The sequence below is a fragment of the Epinephelus fuscoguttatus genome, linkage group LG15 (genome assembly GCF_011397635.1).
Source record: "Epinephelus fuscoguttatus linkage group LG15, E.fuscoguttatus.final_Chr_v1".
In the NCBI taxonomy this organism is placed as follows: domain Eukaryota; kingdom Metazoa; phylum Chordata; class Actinopteri; order Perciformes; family Serranidae; genus Epinephelus; species Epinephelus fuscoguttatus.
In genome coordinates, this window is record NC_064766.1 from 22,761,927 (window position 1) to 22,789,841 (window position 27,915).

General features: G+C 41.9%; 1 protein-coding gene across 1 annotated transcript in view; it reads left to right on the forward strand.

Annotated features, from left to right (window-relative positions):
- LOC125901564 (probable G-protein coupled receptor 158) overlaps window positions 1-27,915 on the forward strand; it is a 136,262-nt gene that overhangs the window by 16,483 nt on the left and 91,864 nt on the right. The window contains exon 2 of the mRNA XM_049597251.1: window positions 6,222-6,327. Coding sequence (XP_049453208.1) covers window positions 6,222-6,327 — 106 coding nt within the window. The remainder of the gene's footprint in view (window positions 1-6,221; window positions 6,328-27,915) is intronic.

A 27,915-nucleotide genomic window follows, 5' to 3' on the forward strand; every position in this document is an offset into this window, starting at 1 on the left:
TTAAAAAGACCATGGTTTGGCTTAAAGTAAGTAGACTTGTTGCGGCTGAAATATATGGGACACGGACATGGTGGGACACGTCTGTTGCAGCTGAGCAAGTCCATTAAAATCAACTGAAGCGGGGCATCGGTGGCTTAGTAGTAGAGCAGGCGCCCCCATGTACAAGGCTGTTGCCGCAGCGTTCGACTCCAGCCTGTGGCTGTTTGCTGCATGTCACTCCCTCTCTCTCTCTCCCCCTTTCACACTTGTCTGTCCTATCAATTAAAGGCTAAAAATGCCCAAAAAATATTTAAAAAAAAAAAAAAATCAACTGAAGCTGCTACAGTGACCACGGAAGCAGCGCTTAACCTTGTAGGCACCGTGCTGCTCAATTCTGTTTTTTCAAGGGTGGTCCTTTTTTTTTCTCTCTACGTGCGGCTTCAACAGGTAGAAACGATTCTAAACTGTGTAAAAACAAGTACAATCATTGTACATCAACATGGTACCAGAGGCAGTGTGAAGCAGCAGAGTAACCTTGTGGGTGTTTTTACATTTCAGATTCAAATAAATTAATCAATGCATCCTGCAGTTAAAATGATTCAGTTAATTAATTCAGTACAACTTAATACAGAATGTGTTTCCAAACTTACACAACCAGCTGCAGTATCACTTGGTAAAACTATATGCACACAGTGAAACTGGCAGCGACCACAGGCTGCAAAGACAGAGTCTGTGTAACAAGTATAAAAACCCTGCTTCGCTCCACATACATGAGGCATCGCGTCAGTGCCCCATATATTTCAACTGTTGGTAAGGTAACAAAACTACAACGTACTACATTACGTTCTAAAAAGACTTGTTGACTTTTGGTTTCACATAGAAGACGAACAGTGGTTTCCTGGATGAAAGTCCTGTGTTTGTTTGTCCCATCCACCTCCCCTCCTGCCACCCTTTGTACTGTATACTGACTTCCTTGTTTGCACCCGTCAAAATAAGTACAGATACAAGAGGTTGCTGCCTAACAAAACGATGTAAATATGGGTCATAATTGCTGGTTGCAAAACCAACCTATATGACCACAGTCTCAGATATTGGGGTATTTGGTAAAAAATATTGTGATATTTGATTTTCTCCACATTGCCCAGCCCTAATTGAAACACAAAACACAGGCCACTGCTATTAAGAAACCAAGCAAACGAAACCAGTGCCTTTAGGATATGTCTGGTGATGTACTATAATCCAATGAAAACACACAAACCAACAATGAATTGATCCTCCTAATAAGTCTAACAAGTGTTGTCCGTGTAACCAAAGCCCGACATGTCATATTCCTCTGTGAGATGGCACTCTGTTGTTTCCCAGAAATGCTTAAAAACACAATAATGAGCCACACTGTTGCACTGGATAACATGTTCTTTCATTATTAATCTGCAGCCGAAAATACTCCCCAAATAAATGCACTGTTTACTTTATGTTTGTTGTAAATGACAGGGCCCTGCTGTTTTGGGAAATTGCACTCAGCTGCCAGTGTACTAGTACCTAGCTGAAACGAATTCCATCTCAAACAAGAGCCTTGCAATAAATTTTGTCTTCATAAAGGTTATAATGTTCAGTTGTACTTCATTCAACTTTTTATCATTTCAATCATATGATATCATATCATATGTGGCTCTTTAGCTGCAAAATCTTACTATGCTCACCAGCTGGCTGCTACCCTTGTCTGTTTGGTGTTTGGTGTTGGACAGGTAGAGTACAGTGGGTTTATATGAGCCCTTTCTATTGAAAACACTTTGGCCTTTCAGACAGATTGCAAACAGCTATAGCGCAAATATATTAACAGCAGCTTTTAATTATCTGACTGTCACATATATAGTTTTTCAATTTCAAATGTTTATGTTGAACACAAGTTTCCAAGTTTCCATGTTTTCCAGTGGCCAAAGTTTCAAGTAATGAAGTAAACATTTGTAAAAGTATCCCAGTGAGCAAAAACCTCAGGCTTCAGGCTGGTCTGGATATTCTGTAGCCAATGCTTTTTCTACTTTTGGACAAGATGTAGGGTTGCAGTGATAGACAGGTTTTAAGGTATACCATGATATGAAAATTGATGGTTATCATACTTATTACATTTGCTTATCTGTGATATAAAAAAATAATGCAGCTGGACAAAGAATATCACCTTTATTTTAGTTATCTTCCAAAAAAACTTTTTTCTTTTTTACACATAAAAAATGTGTCCAACATTCAGTTCCAGTAATAAAAAGTTTGTTCAACCAAATATAACCCTTCCATTTTAATTCCTTAAGGGTCATTCTGACTGATAGTAATATAAATTAAGCACAAAAAGTAAGGAAATTTGTGTTTGGTAGATTATTTCTTTGTTGTAACAATGCTTCTTGGCAATAAATCTTATACCGTTTGAAAGCCTGTTTATTTCCCTTTTAAATGGTGCCACATTTGTAAGGAACATGCATTTGTGGGATGAGCAGCAGAGCATGTGGGTTGTGCCCATGAAATTTGTCAAATCTTCTCTGCCAATGACAAACAGCTTTTTAGTTTAAATTCTGTAATATTTATGATAATGTGAAACCATGAAAGCTATTGTACTGTGAAAATCTCATATTGTTGCAACCCAAAGAAAACTATAGCTAATGACGGATTCCTTTGTATATGGATCTCATTGATAAATTACTCTTCTTGGCTTTTTAATTTGCGAAGCTTTTACGCCAAATACAGCAGTGTTGGGTAAGGGTTACTTTAAAAGAAATCAAAGTACGTTACTGCGTTACTTTTTAAAAAATTAACCAGTTACTTTACTGCGTTACTCCCTGAGTAAAGTAACTCAATTACTTTAAAAGTACTTCCAACGTTACTCCCTGAGAAAAGTAACTCAAGCACTTTTAAAGTACTTTTGAGTATTCTACATTTCCTATTGGGCAATGGACCACAGGGCGCTAAGCCTACATTTTTTTGTCACCAAAATTAAAGTTATGGACCACTTGCCCTTCACTGAGATCCAATTCTCCCATCACAGCCGTCACTTTGACCAGTAGAAACACAGAACGATCTGCTGCCGTAGACAACTGTATGACAACACCCCAGCCTTTTTTATTATTTCCTCTAGGGATGTTACCACACAGATTAAAAGGGGGAAATGATGGTGTGAAACAGCAGAGGCACTTTGTCAACCTGCTGAGTTAACGTTACTGTCATTAGCATCAAGCTAGCAAACAATGGTACATCCTCACGGTCGTACATAAAGTAATAACATCAACAAATAGCGGCGGGGCTTTTACTCACCACAACTGCAGAGGCTACCAGCTTCATTTGCTTTTCGTCTTTGTAAAGTTAACATGTCGCACCGTCATTTCAAATTCAACACTTGTTTCAAATTAAAAGCCCCTTATAACCTCGGCTAGAGAATCCCTCCATTTGCTAAATAGGCTTTTATTCTGAAACATTTGTCAGAACTTCCTGTGGAAGATACAGTAGCTTGACAGTTCACTTATGGCGCTTCAAATGTAGCTCCTGCCATCTGCTGACGCTTTTAGGTGGCTACAACAACATGTCGGCTGGCACATGAACACACACAGTGACTCAAATAATAGTGAAAGGAATAAAAATAGGACAAGAGTAACCCGATGACATCACACACCCTGTGAAAGACGACCGGGAATAATTGGTGAGTACCAGCGTGTAGCGTGTTAGCCTGGTTTCAGACCATAGACCCCGCCCACTCAACTGAGTAGGCTTGCATCTCTGGTCTGGCATACTGCAATGAATTTGTGATTTATCTCGTCCAAACGATGGACGGACCAATGAACGCCGGGGGTCTAGCGATTAGCCAATCAGCGCCACGCTGATGTCAAGCTGTACGCTGGTGGGTAACTGGTGAGGATAGCAACAATGGCGACCGCTACAGATCCTACAGACCACATTAACAATGCTATCGAGGTATTTCGCCACTACTCGCGTTAATGGAGGACCAAATGAAGGAAGCTGCTAAACTGGATTTAACGGCGATGCAGCTGGGCGTGCACGACCACAGAGACATTTTAAACGGGCAATGCTCGCTTGTTTTCCCGCACCCCCCGAGGCATGGATACTAATGATGTCAGATTCTGGGTGAGTCGTTGATCTCTACTGATTGGTTAGGGAAAAATCAAATTCCCTCCCCCTTGTAAATCGCCTTCAATGGAAGCCATGTCAGACTGAAGGTTCTGGGAGCTTCAGTCTGACACTCAGGCTAGTAACGTGTACCAGGCACAATGCAAGTCCTGAGTCTGAAATATGTCTGTCAGTAAGTCCTACTCCACCTAAAGACTCCACCGTAGACAACGGCAGCATTTCTGCGACCACGTAGCGAGCCACAAGCTCCGTGGCTTCTTTCAGACTGATTGTTTTCTGGCTACCAGCGCTTCCTCTCTTCACTCACTCTCTAGTTTGCTCGACCACAGCTGCTCGCTCTCTCTCTCTTTTTCTCTCATCCTTTTTAAAATGAGTTGGTTGCTCGACTCATCGTAATGTTATCAAACGAGGAGAAATGTCCTCCCCTCGTCCTAGTAAGGTTTTGGTACTCCCTCATGACAGAGTTTAAAGCTCTGATCAGTCTGATCCCCGTCACACCTCTGAATCCAGGACACCTGCATGCTACGTGAAAACACACACAGAGGCACATTTATGCCTGGGGGCGGGGCATTTTTTTATTGCCCCGCCCCCGCTATATCGTGATATGTATCGTTATCGGATATGAAATTACCTATATCGTGATATGAGATTTTGGTCATATCGCCCAGCCCTAATGGTAGGTGTCACCACAACCCATTACAGTCATTTTCCTGGCTGCAATGATGTTGCAGAGGCACGAAGATGCAGATGACTCAGAAATGCTGACCAGTCAGAGCAGACTGAACTCTTCATGAGTTCCTTTTTAACCCTCAGCAGCAGTTTGTGGAGTCTGAGTTGTCAGGTAGATGATAAATCACTTGATCCGATCGGAGCTGATCTGATAAGATCAGTGGATGAGAGGAGCAGCTGCTGAAGAGTCGAGTGAATGCAAACTTTAAGGCCTAGCACAATAAACAGTTCAGTTTCACTCTCACTCACTCTGTGCCCAGTGTCGCTCTGTGCTCTGAGAGTGTTGTGCCATGAATATCCAAACGCTATATATAATCCAGCAGCGCTTCTAATGAACAGTCGAGCTCCAAAAATAAAAAAAAATCAATACATGGCAGCAGATGTTGTTATCATAGCCACAAATAAACGAATGTGTGGGAAACCCTGAGGTCCCCTTTGACAGCGTTGATCCTCTGTTATTGCAAATTAGCACTGACGTTCAGCATATAGTATTAAAGGAGGGTTTGAGAATGAATGATAAAATGTCACAACAAAGTCTTTATTCTTTTTTTACGAGAGGAAACTTACTAAAAAGTAAGAAAGCTGGAGGCAGCCTGATATCCTCCTGATGTCCTGATGTCCTGATGTCCTGTGTTGACCAAAAAAGGACAATCTTAATGCATCTTTCAGTGCATCTCTAATGTGGGGCAAGAAGTAACCTTGTGCAAGTATTTATTGAAATTTTAACCTTGCTTCTGTTTCTTCTCTTTACTCCCTCTCCTCTCTGTTTCGCTCCCATCACTCTTAATTTCTTTCCCAATTTCGATCTATTTCATTCATTCCTCTCTATTACCACCTTCCCTCTCCCCGCTTCGTCCACTCTTGACCTTACTTCCCCTGAGCATCGCTCTTCCTGTTCTTTTTAATTTTCTTCTCTCTCACTCTGGCCTTCTCTGCCTCCGCTTCCTCCTCCGCCTCCCTTGTCTCCATCGCACCAATTTGCTTAACCTTGTGCAATCTTGTCACCTTCCCCCTCTCTTCCCCTTTCTCCCATGTCTATCATTTCTACATTACTGTCCCTCATTTTTTTTATCCTGTCTCTCACCTTCCTTCCCTTTTGATTTTGCTTCTCTTATATTCTCACAAATGTATTTCTTTTCTTCTTGTTATCATTTATCTCAATCTACTAATTCTGCATCTTCCATTTTTACTTTAATTCTTTGCCTCACCCCCTCCCTCTAATTTAATTTCGCCTCCTTATCATTTCCATCCTTTTATCTCTTCACTCTCTCTTAACTTCCTCTTGTGATTGCACCATCTTCTCTCATGATTTCCCTCTCACTATTCCCTCTAACTCTACTTATCACTACTTCCTACTCTTCATTTCCTCCCTCCTTTCTCTCTGGCAGGGGTGTGGTTCGTGTGGACGTGAACCTGCAGGACGTGGACATTGACCAGTGCTCCAGCAGTGGCTGGTTTGCAGGGACTCACCGCTGTAATCTCACCAGTATGGAAGTGAGTCTGCTCTGCAGTGTGGTTGTCTGTGGTTGTCTTTGAATCAGCACTGACAGAAAAACACCCCTCAAATCAATTCACTTTTCATTTATTATGTCATTCTCGTGTTACGGTGTTATTTGTTCACCCATGCACACTTCAGTCTGATCATTGTTTCATTAAAAATAGAATCAAACACTGTGATCAAAGCAATCAAATCTGCATCAAGTGAATAAAACAACACTTGTGTAATATCTAAAGCCTTAAAAGAGGCGTTCGACAAGCGCCTTTTTTTCTGTTTGACATTAGAGTTGTTCTCCTTTTCCTCTTGCAGCCATACTCCTTATTATAGTGTCCTTGATCTGCTTACTTACTGTACGGCTCTCTCTTTGAGAGCATCAGCTAACTGACCAACCTGTCTATTCACTCAGCCACAGTGTATGAAATATGTGAAGCAGAAGTTTGAACAAGACTAAAGGCCTTTAGTCACTGGCGGTGGGACGAATAATAATAATAATTGCTGTTCAATATTTGCATTTTGTGCAAAAGTACTCATGACAAAAACAACAGTTTGAAAAATATATTAGTGCCAGAGCATGTGAGCGGAGCAGAGCGGGGAGCGGAGCCTTATCTCCCACTCCAATTTCGCTCCGGTCGCTCATGCCCCACGCAGAATGCATCTTTGCACCTGCGCACACCCACACTATTTTCTTTCAAAACTATGGAGTTTACTGTGTACTTCAGAAAAGAAACTGAGAAGAGAAGCAGCGGTACCTTGGAGAATGGTCCGTAACTGGGGGGAGAAGCAAGAGGGCTTCAGAGGTCGGCCACTTAACCTGATCCGTCTCCTCCACACTTTGACTATTTCCACCCTGCCAGCGGTACTGTGTAGAACGGTCCCTAACTGCGGGGAGAGGGCTTCCCCGGAGAATCTACCAAGCTCATGTTTTATTGGTGCCGTAGCATTGTTCCGACCTCTCATTAGTCCAACGTCCCGTTGTTCCGATATGTGATTATTACTGTATTTGTGTACCATAGAGGATCAGCAACGCAACAAAAGTAGGCTACTGGTCGATATACAAGTGTCATAGAGAGGAGAGAATGAAACACCATAACCTCCTTACCCACCGGTGTACAGCTTGACATCAGCGTGGCGCTGATTGGCTAATTGCTAGACCCCCGGCGTTCATTGGTCCGTCCATCGCCTGGATGAGATAAATCGCAAATTCATTGAAGTATGCCAGACCAGAGATGCAAGCCTACTCAGTTGAGTGGGCGGGGTCTATGGTCTGGAACCAGGCTAGGTAAGGATCCCTACAGAGATAAACTTTTTGTTAAAGACTAAGATCCTTTTTGTTAACCAGAAACAGCCTGGAAATCACATCGCCAATCCCAACAGACTCCATGTAAATAAACAGTAATTCTAGCATGTATTGATTCAGCATATTTTCACATCTAACTTGGTGGATTAAAGGTTTATTTCAAGCAAACCAGAGTTGGTGGTTGTTGGTACAGTGGAAAGATGAACCAAGGGAATTTTTGTGTGTTTTACGATGATAAAATTATTTAAGTTTATTAAACAGAGTCTGGTGGGTTTGACGAAAGCTATTTCAGAGATGTTGCTGGTTGAACAAAAAGGTTCTTACTCTTTTACACAAAGGTCTATCTCTGTAGGGATCCTTTCCATAATGTTATCAGACTCTTATAATAATCTGAGCCTGTCAGTGGCAAAAAACACTTTCAGTGGATGTTCATTTATGGGATGCAATTGCCCATTAACATTACATTGCAGCCTGTTTCACTGCTGCCGCCTGCAAAGCTCTCACTCGATACTGGACCAATTTCAAAAATCAGACAAAAAAAAACATAGAAACTAGGGTCCTGGTTTACCCTTTAAGAGTTTCCAGCCATGTTAACAGCTCTGTGAGGCTGAACTTAGACGCATTGGTGCTTTGATGTAAATGCTAATATGAGTGACAATGGTAACATGCTGATGTTTAGCAGGTGTAATGTTTCCCATGTGAACAAGCTCAGTTTAGCATGTTCGCATGCTAACCCTTGATAAGTACCACTTCACACCAAATGCAGTTGAGGCTGATGGGGACGTCATTAGCTTTGTAGTATTGGACAAATCAAAATTGACTTGGTGATGGTGCTACATGAAAAGTTAAGCAACCACTTAAATTATTATGATTCATCCTGAGAGGAACATAAATGTCTAAATCAAATTTCATGGCAACATTTCATTAATATCACGGTGGTGCTGGAGTAAAAGTGGGGATCGCATTAGTTATAAAGATTCATTGTTAGTAACTATTAATGTCTTTACAAAGTTTTGTGCTAATTGATGCAATAGGTGTTGAGATTTCACTGGATTAGTAAAACTTTGACCTGTCAGTGGCGCTGGATGAAAGGTCAGAGGATCACCAAAGTGGTTAGGATTCATCAATTAAGTAACATGGACATCTGTACCAAATTACATTGCAATCATCCAATAATTGTTGAGACATTTTAATAAAAAACCCAAAATATAACCTCATAGTGGTGCTAGAAGAAAAATCAGGGGATCATCAGTATCCATAGGCTTTATCCTCTGGGGACCGTGCATGTCTGTACAATATTTCATGGCAAACCATTAAATAGTTGAAGAAATATTTCAGTATAGACTAAAGTGGTGGATAGACTGACAGACTGACAAGCCAATTCATAGAGCAACAACACTAGTATGAGGGTTTTTTAAAGCCCTAACAAAGATACAGTGGACAAGCCATGTTGGCTCTTTCGATAAAAGCTTTTTAATATTTCCTTCTTTGTTTGTGTATTGTTGGAGCTCCTGGATTGCCTTCTTGTGTGCCCAGTTGTTCTCTGTTTTCCATGACCGCCTGACCTTATGTTTTGATCTACATTTGATCACGCAGTGCGACCAGTCGTCTCTTTTACCAAGTCACAGAGATTTTTCTCCTCATTTCATGGTGGATTGTCTGAAACCCCCAAACCCCCACAGTAGTCCAATGTGTGTAGCCCTCAGCGAGTGTGCTGCAGGGTGTCTGTGACGATGACGGCTGGTGATGGTGGTGTAAGTGTCTTCTCCGCGGCGTAATGCGCTTTTACCTGTGTGACCGCTGTGACGGAACTGGCAGCAGCCATACATCATGTTTGTATCTATTAGAGCCCCTGCATGCTGGTTGCATGTGTGTCAGTGTGTGGGCTCGGCTGTGCGTTCGCTGCCTCGCTCATGTCAGTGCCAAAGCGTCAGTTCTCTGTGATGTATTGCAGGAAGCCTCTCTTTCTCCAGCAGGGGAGAGTGGCTGCTCAGGCTTGCGTGGCATGTTGCTGGCCATATGATGTATAATAAATGCAGTGTAATGGATTGCAGCAAGATGTGGTGAATAATTGACCATGCTCTTTGTCTGTGCCCCCCCCCGGTCTGTCATGGAAGTGGGGGCGTGGGGGGGCTACAGAGGAAACATGTTCGTCTCCATGTTCGTCTTGATCTGTTATGGTGGTTCCTCAGCATTGTTCCATTTTTATAAGCAACTCTCTCGTGGCTGCTGTCTGGTAAAATCTGAATGGTGCTGATTATAGTACTGTAGTTCTTCTCCTCAGATGTATTTGAGTGCAGATGGTGTGTGGTGTTTTTCTATCATCATCACAGTGGTGGGCAGATACAGCCTTTTAGTTACCAAAGCCATTCCAGCCTGTCCATCTAACACCACTTTCATGGAAATGCTTTGAATTATCTGAGGTATCTCCTGCGTGTGCGTATTTTGGTTCCAACTATGTACATTAATATGTGCATAGGTTTTCCCCTTTTTCTCTCTGTGCAAACATTTTGCTCTTAAACTGCTTATACACTGTAAATAAAATTAAACCTGAACAGGGAGAGAGGAGATTTTCAGGGGATCATTACAGAGCTTACCGCTCATTACTCTCCTCCTCTGATAATTCTCCCTCACACACCATATTTGGCCAGGCGGCAGTCAATGATTCAGTGCCATCTTGAATCAGCAGTGTTGTTTGTCTCAGATGTAGAAATGTTGAAAGCAGGAATTAAGAAAACAGCACAGAATTGAAACTATAAATTATAGTCATTCATTGCAAATGTTTTGTTCGAGGGGACAAGTATTGACCGTGAAAATCTATGTGTTTCTAGCAATGTCATCAATCTTGTCCTTCTGCTCTATTTGTTATTTAATTTAGTAATGAAACCAACAATAGGAATTCATGTTACTTGCAGGATGAATTTAGATCACTGTCCACTGAATGTATAATGTCGGTCTCTTTGGATTTTCAACAGAGGTTACAATTATGTATTTGAGCTTTTGCATTGTAAAGCTATAAGAAGACTTTATTGGTACAATGACTATCTAAGAAAATATCACAGTATCACGGTGTTAGAGCCATTTCTAGCCAGTCCTTCTCGTTTTCTATTATTTTTTTGAGTCACTTAAACGCACCACCTGACCTGGCATCTCAGAAACCTTTAATTAAAGGCAGGTGTGCTGAAGTGAGTATGAAGCCTGGAAGACGCCACAGGGTTAGAGTCTTTACCCACCGTGTCATTAGTTAATCTTAGTTGATGGTTTAATTAAATTGTTTAAAACCCTAGTGATTTGGACTTCGTTTTTTGTAAAGGCCTGTTTGTTTGTGGTTTTTGTTCTCATTTTACTGCATGACAATCAGTTATTAGCGTCATCCTCCAACTCTGATACCAACCAAAGCATCCTGGATCATCAAACAATGAGTACGATTAAACCAAGACAGTGAGTTGATCATATCTGCCGTTAACTTATTTGGAAGCTGCAATACACGGCATTACACATTTATTATTATTACCAGTTACAATGTCCCTGAAACAAATGAAAATGGATTTTTTTTTTTTTGGTTGAACAAACACTTTATAATAGTTGAATTTATTTCTAAAATAGAAGTATGTGTAAAAAGAAAATAATAAATTAAAGATGAGATTATCCGTCCGGTAGCATTTTTTTGAACACTGTAGATAAGCAAATGTCCATGGTATGGTAACCACAATTTTCTTACCACGTTATAGCCTACTGGGAAACCTGTAAACCACTGCAACACTAGTCTTTACTCATGGGGGGCGTGACAGATAAACAAAAATGCAAAATACTTGTCAAGGAATATTTCTTGTCAAAAATATTCATACTGGCAACGATGTGAATTTAGCACTGTTTAAACAGGTCTGCCATTGTTGTCATGTTATGATGTTACATCTCTTCCGCAAAACTTGATTGGTTGATAAGTGAAAGAAATCGACCTTGTTCCGGACAAAACAATTAAGCTGCCTTTTTGCCATGTAGCCTAATGCATGTGTTTCATGTGAAAGTACTCATTACAAAAACAAGAGTTTGGAAAAAGACTTCATGAACATGAACATCATGAACAGTCTTCATGAGCTGAAGTAAACAGGGACCACGTTCAACAACAGTAAAACCTAATCAAAACATCCGTTTACAAACCCTCACACAACTCGGGAAGTATAATCCAAGTCTCATTTATCCAGTCAAATGCTCAGTACTTTCCAAACACATGCATTTTACCAACATATTAGGATTTAAAACACGTCAGGACAAACAGCATCATGCATGGCCAAGCAGCGTCCCTGAGCACGCTTGTGCATTTCAACTCTGCGCAAGCTGGGCCCATACGCATGCTGAGGGCGTGAATTTGAGGCGGAAGTTTTATATTGTAATGTTTTAACAAAAATACATGTGTTTTGGGATCTACTGAGCACACAACTGGATAAATGAGATGTGGATTATGCTGCACGAGTTGTGTGAGAGTTTGTAAATGGGTGTTTTGATTAGGTTTTGCTATTGTTAAACATGGACCCCAATGACTTTAATTCATGAAAGATGTTCAGTTATTGGATTCTCTGCTCACCATGGAGACATGCGAAAAAAAACAAAGTTTTCTTCACAAATGGGCATTTTGTGGATGAAATATCCATTCTAGAGTCTGAAGCCATGCAGGCAGCTGTGCTTGGTGTGAAAGGGTAACATCAGCATGCATGAGCTAACATGCTCATGTTTAACACTTGTTTGGTATGGTTGTCTGTTCCAGATTTTGTGTCACTCCATTCTGTAGTTTTCCCTAAAAAACAAAAATGTCAGTCTCATTGTGGGTAGATGCAAATAGTCAGGGGATCATCAAAGTCATTATGATTCATGGATGCCTGCACCAAAATTAACAGCAATCCCTCAAATATCTGTCGAGACAGTTCAGTCTGAACCAAAGTGGTGGACCAACTGTCAGACCAACGTTGCCATCTATAGAACCACACTGCTAGGATCACTAAAAACACATAGTAGTGGCAGTAGCTCAGTCCATAGGGACTCGGGTTGGGAACCGGAGGGTCCCCTGTTCAAGTCCCCGTCCGGACCAAATACGGAGCTGGTGGCTGGAGAGGTGCCAGTTCACCTCCAGTTCACCTCCTGGCCACTGCCGAGGTGCCCTTGAGCAAGGCACCGAACCCCCCCAACTGCTTGTGGCGCCTGTCCATGGCCCCCTCACTCTGACATCTCTCCACTTTGTGCGTGTATAGGTCCTGTTTGTGCATGTGTGCATTTTGGACCTGTGTGTTGATTGACAACAGAGTGAAAAAATTGAATTTCCCCTCAGGGTGATTAATAAAGTATATAAAATTGAATAAAAATTAAATTAAATTAAAAAATTAAATTAAATCCCCTCAAAGTGAAAGTCTCAATGAAGCAAAAATGCTTCCATCAGCTTTTAGCTACAAGGACGCGGCGAGGCATGAGAGTCGACAGTTTACTGATAGTGTTGGAGCCTCTGTAATGTCTCCAGACTGTCACTTAAATTGCTGTTTTATAGAGAGATGAGAGTCAGTTATTGTATATAACTGGAACAGATGAAGAATTGTCATGATCTTGAAAAAGTGAGTGAATTTACAGTAAATATAATTAAACAACAAGCTGCAAATAATGCTACTTAACAAGTGGGAATACAAGCAGTTTGCCTCATGATCACAGTGCTGTATGAAATTTGTATTTTGTTTTAAATTTAGGATGAAAATGTTCCGTGTCTTGCTTCTTTCTTCCTCTTCTCAATTTGTCCTTTTGTGCTGTTTTCCTCTCAATAATTCAGTCTTTTCATTTCTTTTCCCAGCTTGTTCCTACTCGTTGTAATCAATTGCTTATTGCTGTTGTTCAGGCAGCCCATTCCCCCACACTTTTGTGTAGTACTTTGGGGACTTCACCTCAATTTCCTTGTTCAAATCAAAGTCTGAAAACAGTGCAGTCAAAGCTTCCAGGAAAAAGATGATTTGGCTGCGAAAACAGTATCCCAGAGCCCCCCCACCCCCCACCCCCCCACCCCCCGCACACACACCCACAATACTACATTTAAGTAAAACTTTAATAAAAAGAAATGAGAGGTTTCCTTTGACTTGTTATCACAGTCCAAGAAGAAAAGAATTGCCTTTTGTCCCAAAGTCCCCATTAAAAAACAGTTCATTTCTAAATCTCACTAAATACATTTTTTTGGGAAATGGGCTGTGGAAAGTCAGTGTGAGGCTCATTGCTTTCTCCATTGAGAACAAACACACCCCGAGGCTCTGTCTCACAGAGAAAGATAATAACGAGACAGACTCTAGTAATGTGACAGAGCAGAGCATTACCACAACCATTCACTTCTCATTGTTACTATGATGTAATGACTCAGTTTGTAGCTGAGCAACTTTTATGTTAACACTTTTTCAACCCTGTTTATTCTGTCTGATGAAGAATAACCTGTTTTGTGAATCCTGAGGAGTTTGCTTGTGTCTGGCTATTTATACCTCTAGCTGTATGTCTCACTTTAAGGAAACACTTTTTAAAACCCATTTAAAAGTTATGACTCCAGTAAATAGAGGTTAGTAGTGGTTACCAGTGTTACAGATGTTGGTTAAAAGGCTCCTGCTACACTGACTAGTTATGTTCAGAATGCTGTTAACACCTTATTAAACTATTGTTGGAAAGACTTTACATTTCTTTACATTACAACAACACTGTGGTTTTCATGTTGAGGCACAAAAATATCTTAGTTGTATTACAGAATGTATAGTGTTTTGGCTAAAAACACCTGTATTTGTCGGCACAAAAGCTGGTGGAAATGCAGCGACTGGCTACTAAAAACATCTTTTTTTAGTAATACAAATGCTGTTAGAGACGCCTCAATGTGTCGTTAAAAAACACCCATGTTTGGGGGCACAAATGCAGCTGGAAATGCCTCAATATGTTGCCAGAAAAAGCCCACATTTGGTGGCAAAAACACCACCGGAAACACCATAATGTGCCACTAAAAACCACCCATGTCTGGGGGTACAGTCGCCATTGGAAATACTTCAATGTGTCGCTAAACTAACATCCAAGTTTGGGGGCACAGTTGCCGTTAGAAATGCCTCAATATTATGCTAAAAAACAACAACAATAACAAAACCCTGCTGGAAATACCTCAATGTGTCACCAAGAAACACCCAGGTTTGGGGGCACAAACGCCACTGAGTAACGCCTCAATGTGTCGCTAAGAAAAAGCAACACGTTTGGGGGCACAAACTCTGCTGGAAATGCCTCAGTGCCTCACATTAGTAACAACCAGTGTTGTAGTTTGTTGGCCCTGAACAGTGGTCTGCAGCTTGCCAGACATCTTGCCAGTCAGCTGATATAGCTTATATGCATGTTGCCACATAAACAATAATCTATAAAGTTATAACCACTACTAATGCCTATTTAAAGGTCCAGTGTGTAGGATTTGAGGGGGATATATTGGCAGAAATGGAATATAATATAATAAGTATGTTTTCTTTCATGTAGAATCGCCTAAAAACAAGAATCGTTGTGTTTGCATTACCTTAGAATGAGCCGTTTATATCTACGAAGGGAGCAAGTGTTCATTTACACAGAGTGCCGTGTTGCACAACCCATGTTTCTATAGTAGCCCAGAACAAGAAAACAAACACTGGATCTTGATAGGGCCTGGAGAAGTTTCAGTTGGCTACAGTTTGCAATCCTCACAGCTAGATGTCACTTAATCTCCCTAGATCAGTGGTTCCCAACTGGTGGTTCACAGTCAAAAAGTGGCTCACAAGTCCATTCTGAATGGACCACAAGTGGCTCGCCAACGTGTTAAGTTTATAAACAGACTTTATTTTTAAGTACAGTGAATTTCTGGCACAGAGCTTTTATTTTGAATTTCATCTTCCTGCTATAGAGTGAATGACTAATGGACAGCTCTTTGACAGAGACAGCAAACTAGCAGATTGACATGGCCAAACGCAATCTGGACCCCATTGATGGACCAGTTGGGAACCACTTCCCCAAATCTAACACACTGTTCCTTTAATAGAGTGATAACATCTGAATGGGGTGTTCCTCATGGGATTGAGAGGATCATTTTGGGACTCAAACGTGCAAGAATGAATTTTTTCGGCAACTTGGGGGTGACACAAAAAACTGCAAACGCAAAAATATTAGCAAATAGTTTCTTATTTAGACATCCAGTAAATAAGTAACATCAGTATTAATTTGGAGTTTTTTTGCTGACCACATGATAAATGGAGGTTGAGTATTCACTCTCCTTTTTAGTTCTTTTTTGGTCTCCACCAACTCATGAAAAAAAATCTTTCTCTTTAGCCACTAATTGCTCCACTATACTCACCAGCTAGCATTAGCTGTTAACTTTGTCTGCTTATCTTTTGGTGCTGGGCTGGTCAAATTTAATGAGCTTCTGCTTCTGGAAACTGAGTTTATGAAAGACTTTTTGGGCTGGAAAACCAAAATATGAGCTATGAGTTTATGTTATGTTGTCTAGACTGTAACTATGGTCAGCCAAGTGGGAAATATGGCTCACGTAAGCCGCCTAGTTGTGATTCCAAGTCGTTGTTGTGAATCTCCAACAGCTACAATCTCGCCCAGTTGGCGAAAAGAACTATAGAAGTGTCAACAAACCTGTGGCAAAATGGCTGCAAAGCCATCTGTTATGTCCTCGGTCCAGGGGAAACCTAGACATAACATGCTGTGTGACTCTTCCCACTCTTTCCCATTCCAAAAAAGCCAGCCACACAGTGTGTATCAAAATTCAAAGACAACAGTTTAAAACTTCAGAGTTGAACAAAACCCAAAACAACAGAGGGAGATTCGCAAGCCAAAACCTTAGACTTCCCTAACCAAAAAACAACATTTAAAGAAATGAACAAGTCTCTAACCTGAGTACCCAAAAACAAGTAAAATGTTCAGCAGCAAACAAAAAGGGCTTCTCACTCCTACCAAACTGCTGCTAGGTGTTCAGAGTACAGAGTACAAATCAACAGATGACTCAGAAATTGGCACAATTGCAACTAACACGTCTTAACAAAGTTACTAAATTATAAACACATTACTCAACAAATTTGCCAAATGACTTTTATGTGGCAACCCACTTACACAAATCTGTCATAACAACACACAGCACTACATGCTGGCTTATATGGTGCGTTCCATTTGCACTGGGAAGTCAGAATTTAAAGTTCCTAGTCAGAAATTTCAACTGGAACAACCCTAAAGTCATATTTTCGACTTGGAAATTTGGAGACACCACACCAGCTCTGATCAGCAGTAGTGAGAGCTGCAGTATTATTCTGTTTATTAGCACTTCTGTCTTATTTGTGTCTCATTAAATCACAGTCATACTCACAGTCAGGGGTGCAAATGTGTCACCTTTTGGCGATAATTGCCGTTCTGAATACAAAATGTCATTTGTGAGATTTGCGCAGATCTGATCTGAGTTTTTGAGGTGGCGGGGGATCTGGGTGTCTGAGAAAAGAGTCAGAGGGAGTTAAAGGAGGTCAGTTTTTGTCTGCCCGCATGCTTTAAAATAAGAAGAAACCCTTACATTAGTGTTATGATAACCTTACTTGGTTTACTGTATATGACGATGTGTCAAGCTGTCACTGTTAATCAGCCTGACTGGGTTGAGTTGTTGTGATTAAGCGAATGCTAGCCAGTGTTTCCCCTTGCACCACTGCTATAAAATATCCCCATACGCAATTAACTCGCCATGTCCACTTTAAGCAGCCGGAGTCAGGGACGAGTAAGGATTATAAACAGAACACCCAATAGTTTGAAGGCTGATCAGTAACTCTGATAATGCCACAATTAGAACAACAAATCTGTGTTGACATCAGCAGGAGGTGAGCTAGTTAACTGCTGTAAGCAGTCAGCTGAAACTAACAGATGGAGGTTGCATTGAGTTACAATATGATGCATTCAAGCTCGATTCAGTAAAAATGACTATTGGGCGAAGGTGAATTATAATTTTTTCATGTTGATCTTGTAAAATGTAGTTTTGGGCAAGAAACTTGAATAAATACAGCTGTTTGAAGGAGCAGTTTGTTGTATCTAAAGTAGATATGAGAAAGGGAATTGTGATATATTATGTTTAGTAAAAAGGGTTTTGAAGCAGTTATAAAAAAAACCCATGTTTTTCATGGTTATTTTAAAGGTTGTGTATGACTGACTTTGTGCTCATTCAAAGGGAGTGTAATGAAGGGCTGAATGACATTTTTTATCATGATTTTTTTGTTTCCCTGGCACAAAAGGATGAATAAATAACAACAAAATAAACAACAACAAACTGGGAGAGTGGCTCCAGCAGATTCCAGGTACAACATCTGAGGTCTCTGTCCAAAAACCTGCTGTCCTAGAAACAGCTAAGATACTGTGCAGAGCTCACAACCTCCCAGGCCTCTGGTAGAGGACCAGACAAAAACGTGGTGCATTTGCAGTGTGCTAGTTATGAATATTTGATACTTTAACTTTGCATCTGGCAGTCAAACAAACATTCAACTCATTATCAAATTCTCTATTTTCGTCTGAGACTTTTCCTTTTTTTTTTTTTTTTTTTTAAATTTGGAATCCATAGTTTACCTAGCTAGAGTAAAGGCTAAGCACTGCTAATGGTGGCTAAAGGTTTATTGGGTGGATGGGCTACTAGGGTTGTCAACGAATATTCTAAATTCGAATTTAAATTTGAATTTGAAAAAAAAAATGGACCTTCGAATGTGAAAATTGATATTCGATTGTGGAGGGAAAAAAAACACCACCAGCTGTCTTTGCGAGTGGGCGTTGTCCTGGGCCGCTGCACTGAACGCACTGCATAAGGCCACACCGCCCGCGGAGGTGCTGCGAAGCACAGCGCACCGAAATTCTCGCACAAGCCGGAGCACTTCCGTTCACATCAGACGCGCATTTCTCCATGCTGGTCGACAAGCAGTTCTGCTCCCAGCTGTTGTCTCCGTCACCCGGCTTGACACATTCGCTCGCGGTTCACGCAGAAAATAGACCAGAGCTTGCCACGGAACTGCGCAGCGCGGCGCAGCCGGTGTGGTTGACACAATCGGTTAACATGGGCGCTGAAAGGAAACTTGCTTCGCTTCTCGGCACTTCGAGGCTCTTCGCAGCGCTTCCGCGAGCAGTGTGGCCTGACGGGTCAGAGAGGGGGGCGAGCGAGAGGTCTGCGGTCGTTTCTAATGTAATGTTATAGATAATTGTTTTATGTGTTTTAATGTGTAGGTATGTTTTCAAAGACGTTTATGTTGAAATAAAAATACCTACAAGTAGTTATGTTTCCTTGTATTAATACATATACAAGTATGTTTCCTTATATTAGTTTGCCCTCTTGTGGACATAATGCAAGAAAAAAAAAATTGAATGGTTCAAACCTATGAGTTATTTTTAGAAGGAATATTCGAACGTCATTATTGAGCAATTTTGACAGCCCTATGGGCTACACATTTTTACAATTTGAGAATGCAAGAATCCCTTCAGGCCTACAACAATGAAACATGAAAATCAAAATGTTAAAAAATAACTGCTATTCATTTCCAAATCATTTTGTGTCAAAGCCACAGGGAGCCACTTAAGAGGAGATCAAGAGCCAACACATTCTCACTCCGACCTCATCACATATTGACATTTGGTCATGGACTTTCCATGTCTAGATATGCAATGTCCAACCTTGGCTGCGTTGGTTGTTGATGTTCTGGGACACCGTGTCAACTTCAGCCTGTTACATGCATTGTCTTCTTTCAAAATACACTTCTGTTTTCACAGGAAATGTACAGTTTGAATACGGTCTCTTTCAAAATAAACGCACTTCGTCGGTACAACACCGAGAATTGGCGTTTATTTCCTTCAACAACAAATGCACGTGGTTACATTTCGCCAACACGCACATTGTTGGGTTTAGGAAAAAAGAACAGGGTTTGGCTTTACAATCTTACTGGCCTCCCGGGTAAAAGTCGGTGGTTGTTGGACCCATCCACACCTCTCTTGCCCCCCCTTCTCGGCCACCATGTGAGTCGTTAGGGTCAGGTGGGACCAGGGGTGAATGGGAGTGAAGTCGTCTGGAGAGGGATCCCAAGACTGCATTGTAGGTGGGGGATAAGTAGTTTCGTAAGCCCCCCTTCTGAGCAGAGGGACGACTCACAACTAAGAGCACACGTGACCCCTACGACCCTGCGAGGGTTCACACCCACACAGGGTTTATAGCCTGCAACTTTGTGCCAGTCATTAAGAACTGAAGAAGCTTCTTGGATGAGAGGTGAAACGTCTACAAGAAACGCAAGCAAGTTCAGTTGCTTACAATATAGCACTTATGATTACCATGACCTGGATGACTAAGAATCTTCACCGACAACTTAAAGGAGCTATGTGTAAGAAAAATAAAGCAAATAGTTGTAAAATCATCCTAATATGTCACAGAGACTAAGGAATAATGTTCATATAACATACTGATCTCACCGACAACAACAGTACAGCCAGAATATTTGTATTTAAAAAACATTTTTATGGTCGGCAAATCATGTTTATGTTTTGAATTTGTGTTTTGGCCTGTTGCGCCACCCACCGCCGTCTACCAGTCACGCAGTCAGGAGAGTCTCAGCATCAGTTACAGTTACGACTGAGCTACAGCAGCACGGAAAGCAGCATTAGCAGTGTCCTGGTACATAGCATTAGCAGCCAGCTCCTCCTCAGCTGTGTCCTGGCAGCAGCGTTAGCAGCAGAGAAGCCAGACTTGCTCGAACAGTCCGCTGGAAAACCGAAGATCGAGGACGTGGCGACACGGCCCTGCCACAGCAGCTGCCCGTAGGCAAACAAATCAGTCTCCAGTGTGCCGCTGTCCAGCAACCTTGAATCTGTAGGGGAGGGGGGGCGGACACGACCCGCAGCAGTATTTTGAATTTGAGTGCAGTAACCGTTTTGGCCACATTCTTACATACAGCGCCTTTAACTTTCGTCGTTGTCCTGCCGCATTCTCCTCTGACACCACCGGGTGCCGTTAAACTATAACAGCGGCTGGCTGCGTATCATGCCGATGTGAAAGGATGGCTTTTTTGTTGGTGTCTGAAACAGGAAGTCACTGACCAAGTGCTGATTTTCGATGACTTCAAAGTGAGACCTTCATATTAATTGGTTACCTTAATTTCTTAAAAGAACTGAAGTTTACTGAAACAGTAATTTTGGCATTAAAACCAAGTGAGCAAGGAATGAGTTGGTTTTTAAATTTACAATATACGTAAGAGGTCCCTTTTGCTCAGCTTCTTTTTCTTCTTCTTCTTCTTGGCCTTTTTTTCTGGTCTGCCCAGATACAGTGAGGCTGTGGAGGAAGGTAGAATGTGTCACCATGAACCAAATACAAGACTTCATGCATTATGGATCGACAGTCGTAGGGGAAGCATCTTACATAAGGAGCCACTGCTTGTATAATTAGACGAGGACTTGGGAATGATTAGTGTGGGTGATTTGTGACTGGATGCATCTGAGGAGGTTTATATGTTTTTCTTTTTGTGTGCTTTTGAAATGTAAGTAGCCGAAGCATCAATGTGTGCAGCGTGTTTACATATGCATGTGTGTGTGTTTTCTCTCCGCTCGTCCTGTGAAACGTGCCGCTGGAGATAAAGGGCTTCAAAGGAAGAGCTCTGCTAATGAGTGTAAACTGCTGTGACAGCCAAGGAGGGTTACCCCCTCTGTCTGTGCTCTCACTGCTTGCCTCAATCAGCTACACTTCCTCCTCTCGCTCCTTTCCACGCTCTCTGTTTCCATGGCTATTTACACCCTCCCAAATCTCCCTCTATCTTTGTCCATCGCTCCCTCTTCATCTCTCTTTTACTCTCTTGTTTTCCATTCTCGCCTTCTCCATCACCCTTACTCCAGCCAGTGTGTCTCCATTTTCTTAGAGCCAATTAACTCCTCAGAGGAGGGCACAAAGACAAGCCAGAATTATCTCTCCATCTGTCTATATTACATTACATTTAATCATTATTTAACTGACCAAGTTATAATTAGAAATACTCTTCACCTTCTTCTGCTGCTTTAAAGGCCTCATTCTCCTCGGCATTGATCAGTGACCTCGGCTATTATCATTGCAGTGTACAAGCTTTAAAGGAATAGTTCAGATTGTAAATGTGGGGTCTTATGAGGTGCTTATAAAGAATCAGTATCAGTAGCCTGGGCTAGTATTTGCTTAAATATTTGTATCAGTATATAATATTACTTGTATAAAAGATAGCTTTGAATAACAAATCAATTATGTGTTATGACACTTGTTTCACAGCACTCGGGAATTACAGCACCCAGCATAGCAACACAACACTACTTTATCCTGTTAAAACAATATTCACAACTGGGATTCATTTTAATGAAACACTTTTGAATTTTTTGATTGGTTGGATCTAGGCATGTGCCGGTTACCGGTGTCACGATTTACCACGGTAAAAGAATGTCACGGTGTCACTTACCGCCCATTTTCCATTCTGACGGTAAAGGCAGACGGTGTAACCTACCCTTCATAAATGGGAACTTCAGGAACGCAAAACTCAGAGATACTAGAGGAAGCTGAAAAACAGCTCTTAAACGAGAGGATCAGGAAGGTCCATCTCACCATAGTAAGGCTGAAGGAGAAAACTGACCACCTTCTCCAAAAACTCAAAACGGACTTACCAGGGGCGTTGTTTGAAAGAGTTGTAGATTTCACCATGAAAGCTCAACTATCCCAACACACAAAGACCAAAGAAAGGCAGATAAAGAAATTCCTACACCTCCAATACAAAAACCTGAAGAAAATGAAAACAGGCAATGGGTGTCAAACAACGGATCATATTGCACAAGGTGAACTACCAAACAGATGGGTAAAGAACTTGTCAGACCGGGAACTTACTCAACCCGAGAAGGAGGTTTTAGCCAAGGGACTAAACTTTGCTGTAACACCGAAACAAGTTCCTATAGTTGAACTCATCACGGTGACAGAGTCAGCTATAAGGAAAAACAATCTAAACGAGACTGAAGCAGAGCAGCTCAGACTCAAAGTGTCGGCAAGTTTGTCCAGTGCTAAAGCCCCACCTTCGAACCTTACTATTCAAGAAAGAAAAGCTGTGGTGTCTCTGAGCAAAGACAATAACATCAGTATCCTTCCAGCTGATAAAGGGCGATGCACGGTGATTCTAAATACAACTGACTACCAAGCAAAAGTCTCCACACTACTCAATGATGCCAACACCTACGAAATCCTGAAGCAAGACCCATCCAGCGGGTATAAAAAGAGGGTGATACAATGTCTACAGGCATTACAAATAGATGGAACGTTTGACCGGCCTCAGTACCTCAGACTCTACCCACAAGACACCATCCCATGTCTATATGGACTCCCCAAGATCCATAAAGAAGGGGTCCCACTCAGACCCATTGTCAGTAGCATAAATTCAGTGACATACAATATTGCAAAGCATGTAGCTAACATTTTCGCTCCTCTGGTGGGTAACACACCACACCACATACAAAACTCGCACGATTTTGCAGGCAAAATCCAGGGTCTACGGCTAGAACCGGATGAAACCATGGTATCATATGATGTAACATCCCTGTTCACTTGCATCCCAACCGGGGAAGCAGTGGAAACGGTGAGGCATCATCTTACACAGGACAGAACGTTACCGGACAGAACAAATCTCAATACAGAACAAATTTGCCAGTTACTGGAATTGTGCCTTAACACCACATACTTCCAGTTTAACGGTACTTTTTACAGACAGAAGCATGGCTGTGCTATGGGGTCACCAGTATCCCCCATTGTGGCAAACCTGTATATGGAAAGGGTAGAGCAAAAGGCACTGAACTCTTACAAGGGTACATCACCAAGCCACTGGTTCAGATACAGTACAGGCCAAAAGTTTGGACACACCTTCTCATTCAATGTGTTTTCTTTATTTTCATGACTATTTACATTGTAGATTCTCACTGAAGGCATCAAAACTATGAATGAACACATGTGGAGTTATGTACTTAACAAAAAAAGGTGAAATAACTGAAAACATGTTTTATATTCTAGTTTCTTCAAAATAGCCACCCTTTGCTCTGATTACTGCTTTGCACACTCTTGGCATTCTCTCGATGAGCTTCAAGAGGTAGTCACCTGAAATGGTTTCCACTTCACAGGTGTGCCTTATCAGGGTTAATTAGTGGAATTTCTTGCTTTATCAATGGGGTTGGGACCATCAGTTGTGTTGTGCAGAAGTCAGGTTAATACACAGCCGACAGCCCTATTAGACAACTGTTAAAATTCATATTATGGCAAGAACCAATCAGCTAACTAAAGAAAAACGAGTGGCCATCATTACTTTAAGAAATGAAGGTCAGTCAGTCCGGAAAATTGTAAAAACTTTAAATGTGTCCCCAAGTGGAGTCACAAAAACCATCAAGCGCTACAACGAAACTGGCACACATGAGGACCGACCCAGGAAAGGAAGACCAAGAGTCACCTCTGCTTCTGAGGATAAATTCATCCGAGTCACCAGCCTCAGAAATCTCAAGTTAACAGCAGCTCAGATCAGAGACCAGATGAATGCCACACAGACTTCTAGCAGCAGACCCATCTCTAGAACAACTGTTAAGAGGAGACTGCGCGAATCAGGCCTTCATGGTCAAATAGCTGCTAGGAAACCACTGCTAAGGAGAGGCAACAAGCAGAAGAGATTTGTTTGGGCCAAGAAACACAAGGAATGGACATTAGACCAGTGGAAATCTGTGCTTTGGTCTGATGAGTCCAAATTTGAGATCTTTGGTTCCAACCGCCGTGTCTTTGTGAGCCGCAGAAAGGTGAACGGATGGATTCCACATGCCTGGTTCCCACTGTGACGCATGGAGGAGGAGGTGTGATGGTGTGGGGATGTTTTGCTGGTGACACTGTTGGGGATTTATTCAAAATTGAAGGCACACTGAACCAGCATGGCTACCACAGCATCCTGCAGCGACATGCCATCCCATCCGGTTTGCGTTTAGTTGGACGATCATTTATTTTTCAACAGGACAATGACCCCAAACACACCTCCAGGCTGTGTACGGGCTATTTGACCAAGAAGGAGAGTGATGGAGTGCTGCGGCAGATGACCTGGCCTCCACAGTCACCGGACCTGAACCCAATCGAGATGGTTTGGGGTGAGCTGGACCGCAGAGTGAAGGCAAAGGGGCCAACAAGTGCTAAACACCTCTGGGAACTCCTTCAAGACTGTTGGAAAACCATTTCAGGTGACCACCTCTTGAAGCTCATCGAGAGAATGCCAAGAGTATGCAAAGCAGTAATCAGAGCAAAGGGTGGCTATTTTGAAGAAACTAGAATATAAAACATGTTTTCAGTTATTTCACCTTTTTTTGTTAAGTACATAACTCCACATGTGTTCATTCATAGTTTTGATGCCTTCAGTGAGAATCTACAATGTAAATAGTCATGAAAATAAAGAAAACGCATTGAATGAGAAGGTGTGTCCAAACTTTTGGCCTGTACTGTATGTGGATGACACATGGGTGAAGATCAAATCCCAGGAACTAGAGGCTTTTACTGAGCACATCAACTCAGTGGACAAGAACATCAAGTTCACTAGAGAAGATGTTAATGATAACCACCTACCGTTCTTAGACTGTGATGTACACTTGGATGAGAACAGGAGCCTCCACACTGGGGTATATAGGAAACCCACACACACAGACCAATATCTTCTTTTCGACTCACACCACCCTCTGGAGCACAAACTGGGAGTTATCAGAACCTTACAGCACAGGGCTGATAATGTACCAACCACCACTCAGGCAAAGGTACGGGAGCACAAACATTTGAGGAGAGCGTTGGAAACTTGTGGCTACTCTAGTTGGACATTTAACAGAACAAAAAAGATCCAACAAGAACAATAACTCAGAGAGGGCTGAGGAAGGACACAAGCGCAGGAACATTGTCATACCCTATGTGTCCGGGGTGTCTGAGAACCTCAGGAGAATTTTCAACCAACAACAAATTCCTGTGTGTTTCAAACCAAGTAACACACTCAGGCAAAAACTGGTACACCCCAAAGACAGGGTACCACACACTCAAAAAAGCAACTTGGTATATGCTGTCCAATGCAGTGAAGAATGCAAGGACTCATACAATGGTGAAACCAAACAACTATTAAACAAGCGCATGGCTCAACACAGAAGGGCAAACTCCTCAGGTCCAGTTTCTGCTGTTTATTTACATCTAAAGGAGAAGGCTCACTCCTTTGAGGACAGCAATGTGAAAATCTTGGACAGAGAGGACAGATGGTTCGAAAGAGGGTGAAAGAATCCATCTACGTTAAAATAGAGAAGCCGTCTCTAAATAGGGGAGGTGGCCTGAGACACCACCTATCCCCCATTTACAATGCGGCCCTTGCTGCTGTACCTAAGAGACTGAACAACAAAGACTGCCCGAAACTAACCTCAAGTGGCTCAAAGAAACACAACGACAGTGGTTCACTGGTAACCACACATTATGCCTAACGACTGTTGCTCACCAGTGGCCCCACTCACTCCTAACGACTGTCGTTCACTAGTGTGACTCACCTGACCCAAACAATGGTCCAGTGAAACTCCACTAACGACGTATTGTCTTATGAGGGTGGTGGGTGTACACCTCCACAGAGGTTAAAAACCTGAGTCTTACTCCACTGTTTGTCAGACTAGTGAGGACTAGTCAGACCGATGCATTGAGAACTGATGAAGCCGCTTGGATAAGAGGCGAAACGTCTTCTAGACAAAATCAAAGTCCAGTTGCCTACGATTTAATTGTTGCCAAAAAAACTCAGAGATCATTCTGTGCCAGTCGTACATTTTAACTGGCTTTAACTTGGCACACATTTTGGTTATCAGAAGAACCCACTTTGTCCCGACTTTAGAGAGCATCAGAAAAATGAGTGGCCGCAGAAAGACCGGTGGAAAAGTCAGAGCCAAGACAAAGACCCGCTCCTCCCATGCTGGGCTCCAGTTCCCACTTGGCCTGTTCACAGGCTGCTGCGTAAAGGAAACTATGCAGAGCATGTCGGTGCCGCTGCCCCTGTCTACCTGGCAGCTGTGCTGGAGTATCTGACCGCTGAGATCCTGGAGTTGGCTGGAAACACTGCCTGCGACAACAAGAAGACCCGTATCATCCCCCCGTCACCGGCAGCTGGCTGTCGCAACGACGAGGAGCTCAACAAGCTGCTGGGCGGTGTGACCTTTGTGAAGTTAAGAAACGGCTCTATTAAACTTTTAATGGGTCTCTATTAGCCTACATATTTAAACAACTGGTGTGATGATGCGTTGCACTGACAGGAGATGCCTGGTACATGCTGTCGCTCATAAACGGTCAAACGAATATTAGCCTACAGTTAAAAAGTCAAGAGCAGGAAAATAGGACGACGGCTGTTTTATTATGATGATTATTATTATTATCGTTACTGCGGTAATACCGGTTACCGTGGTATTTTTGCCCACGGTTATCATACTGTCAAAACCTCTTACTGGCACATGCCTAGTTGGATCCCTACATGCTAAAGAAATATAAATAATTTAAGAACAGACACATAATTTGACTTTATAACAGCTCCAGAGGTAACAGAGGAAGTCACCACTCGTTTTTCGTCATGTCAGTAATGTCTCAGTAATGTGTCATGTCTCCGGTGCTCATGGTTTCAGTTAAATGAGCTCAACCAAGCTAACGCTGTGTAGCGCCTCCATATTGACAAAATTTTAAACATTTATATTTGTATGCCCAATCACAGCAGCTAACTTATGTTAGCTCAAGTGGATAGTCAACAATCCAGTTTTACACATCCAAGGACCTTCTACAGAAAAAAGGTGACACTTTTGCACCCGTGACTGGGAGTATGACTGATTTAATGAGACACAAACAAGACAGAAGCTTGTAAATAAACAGTAATAATAGTATAATACTGCAGCTCTCACTACTGTTGATGCGTGAAGCAGCCATCTTGGATCTTGTGGTCGGCGGTTGGTGAGGTTTCTCCAACTTTCCAAGTCAGAAATATGATTTAAGGGGTGTTTCAGTTGAAATGTCTGACTAGGAACTTGTAAATTCCCAGTGCAAATGGAATGCACCATATAAGCCAGCATCTAGTGCTGTGTATTGTTATGACAGATTTGTGTAAGTGGGTTGCCACATAAAAGCCATTTGGCAAATTTGTTGAGTAATGTGTTTATAATTTAGTAACTTTGTTAAGACGTGTTAGTTGCAATTGTGCCAATTTCTGAGTCATCTGTTGATTTG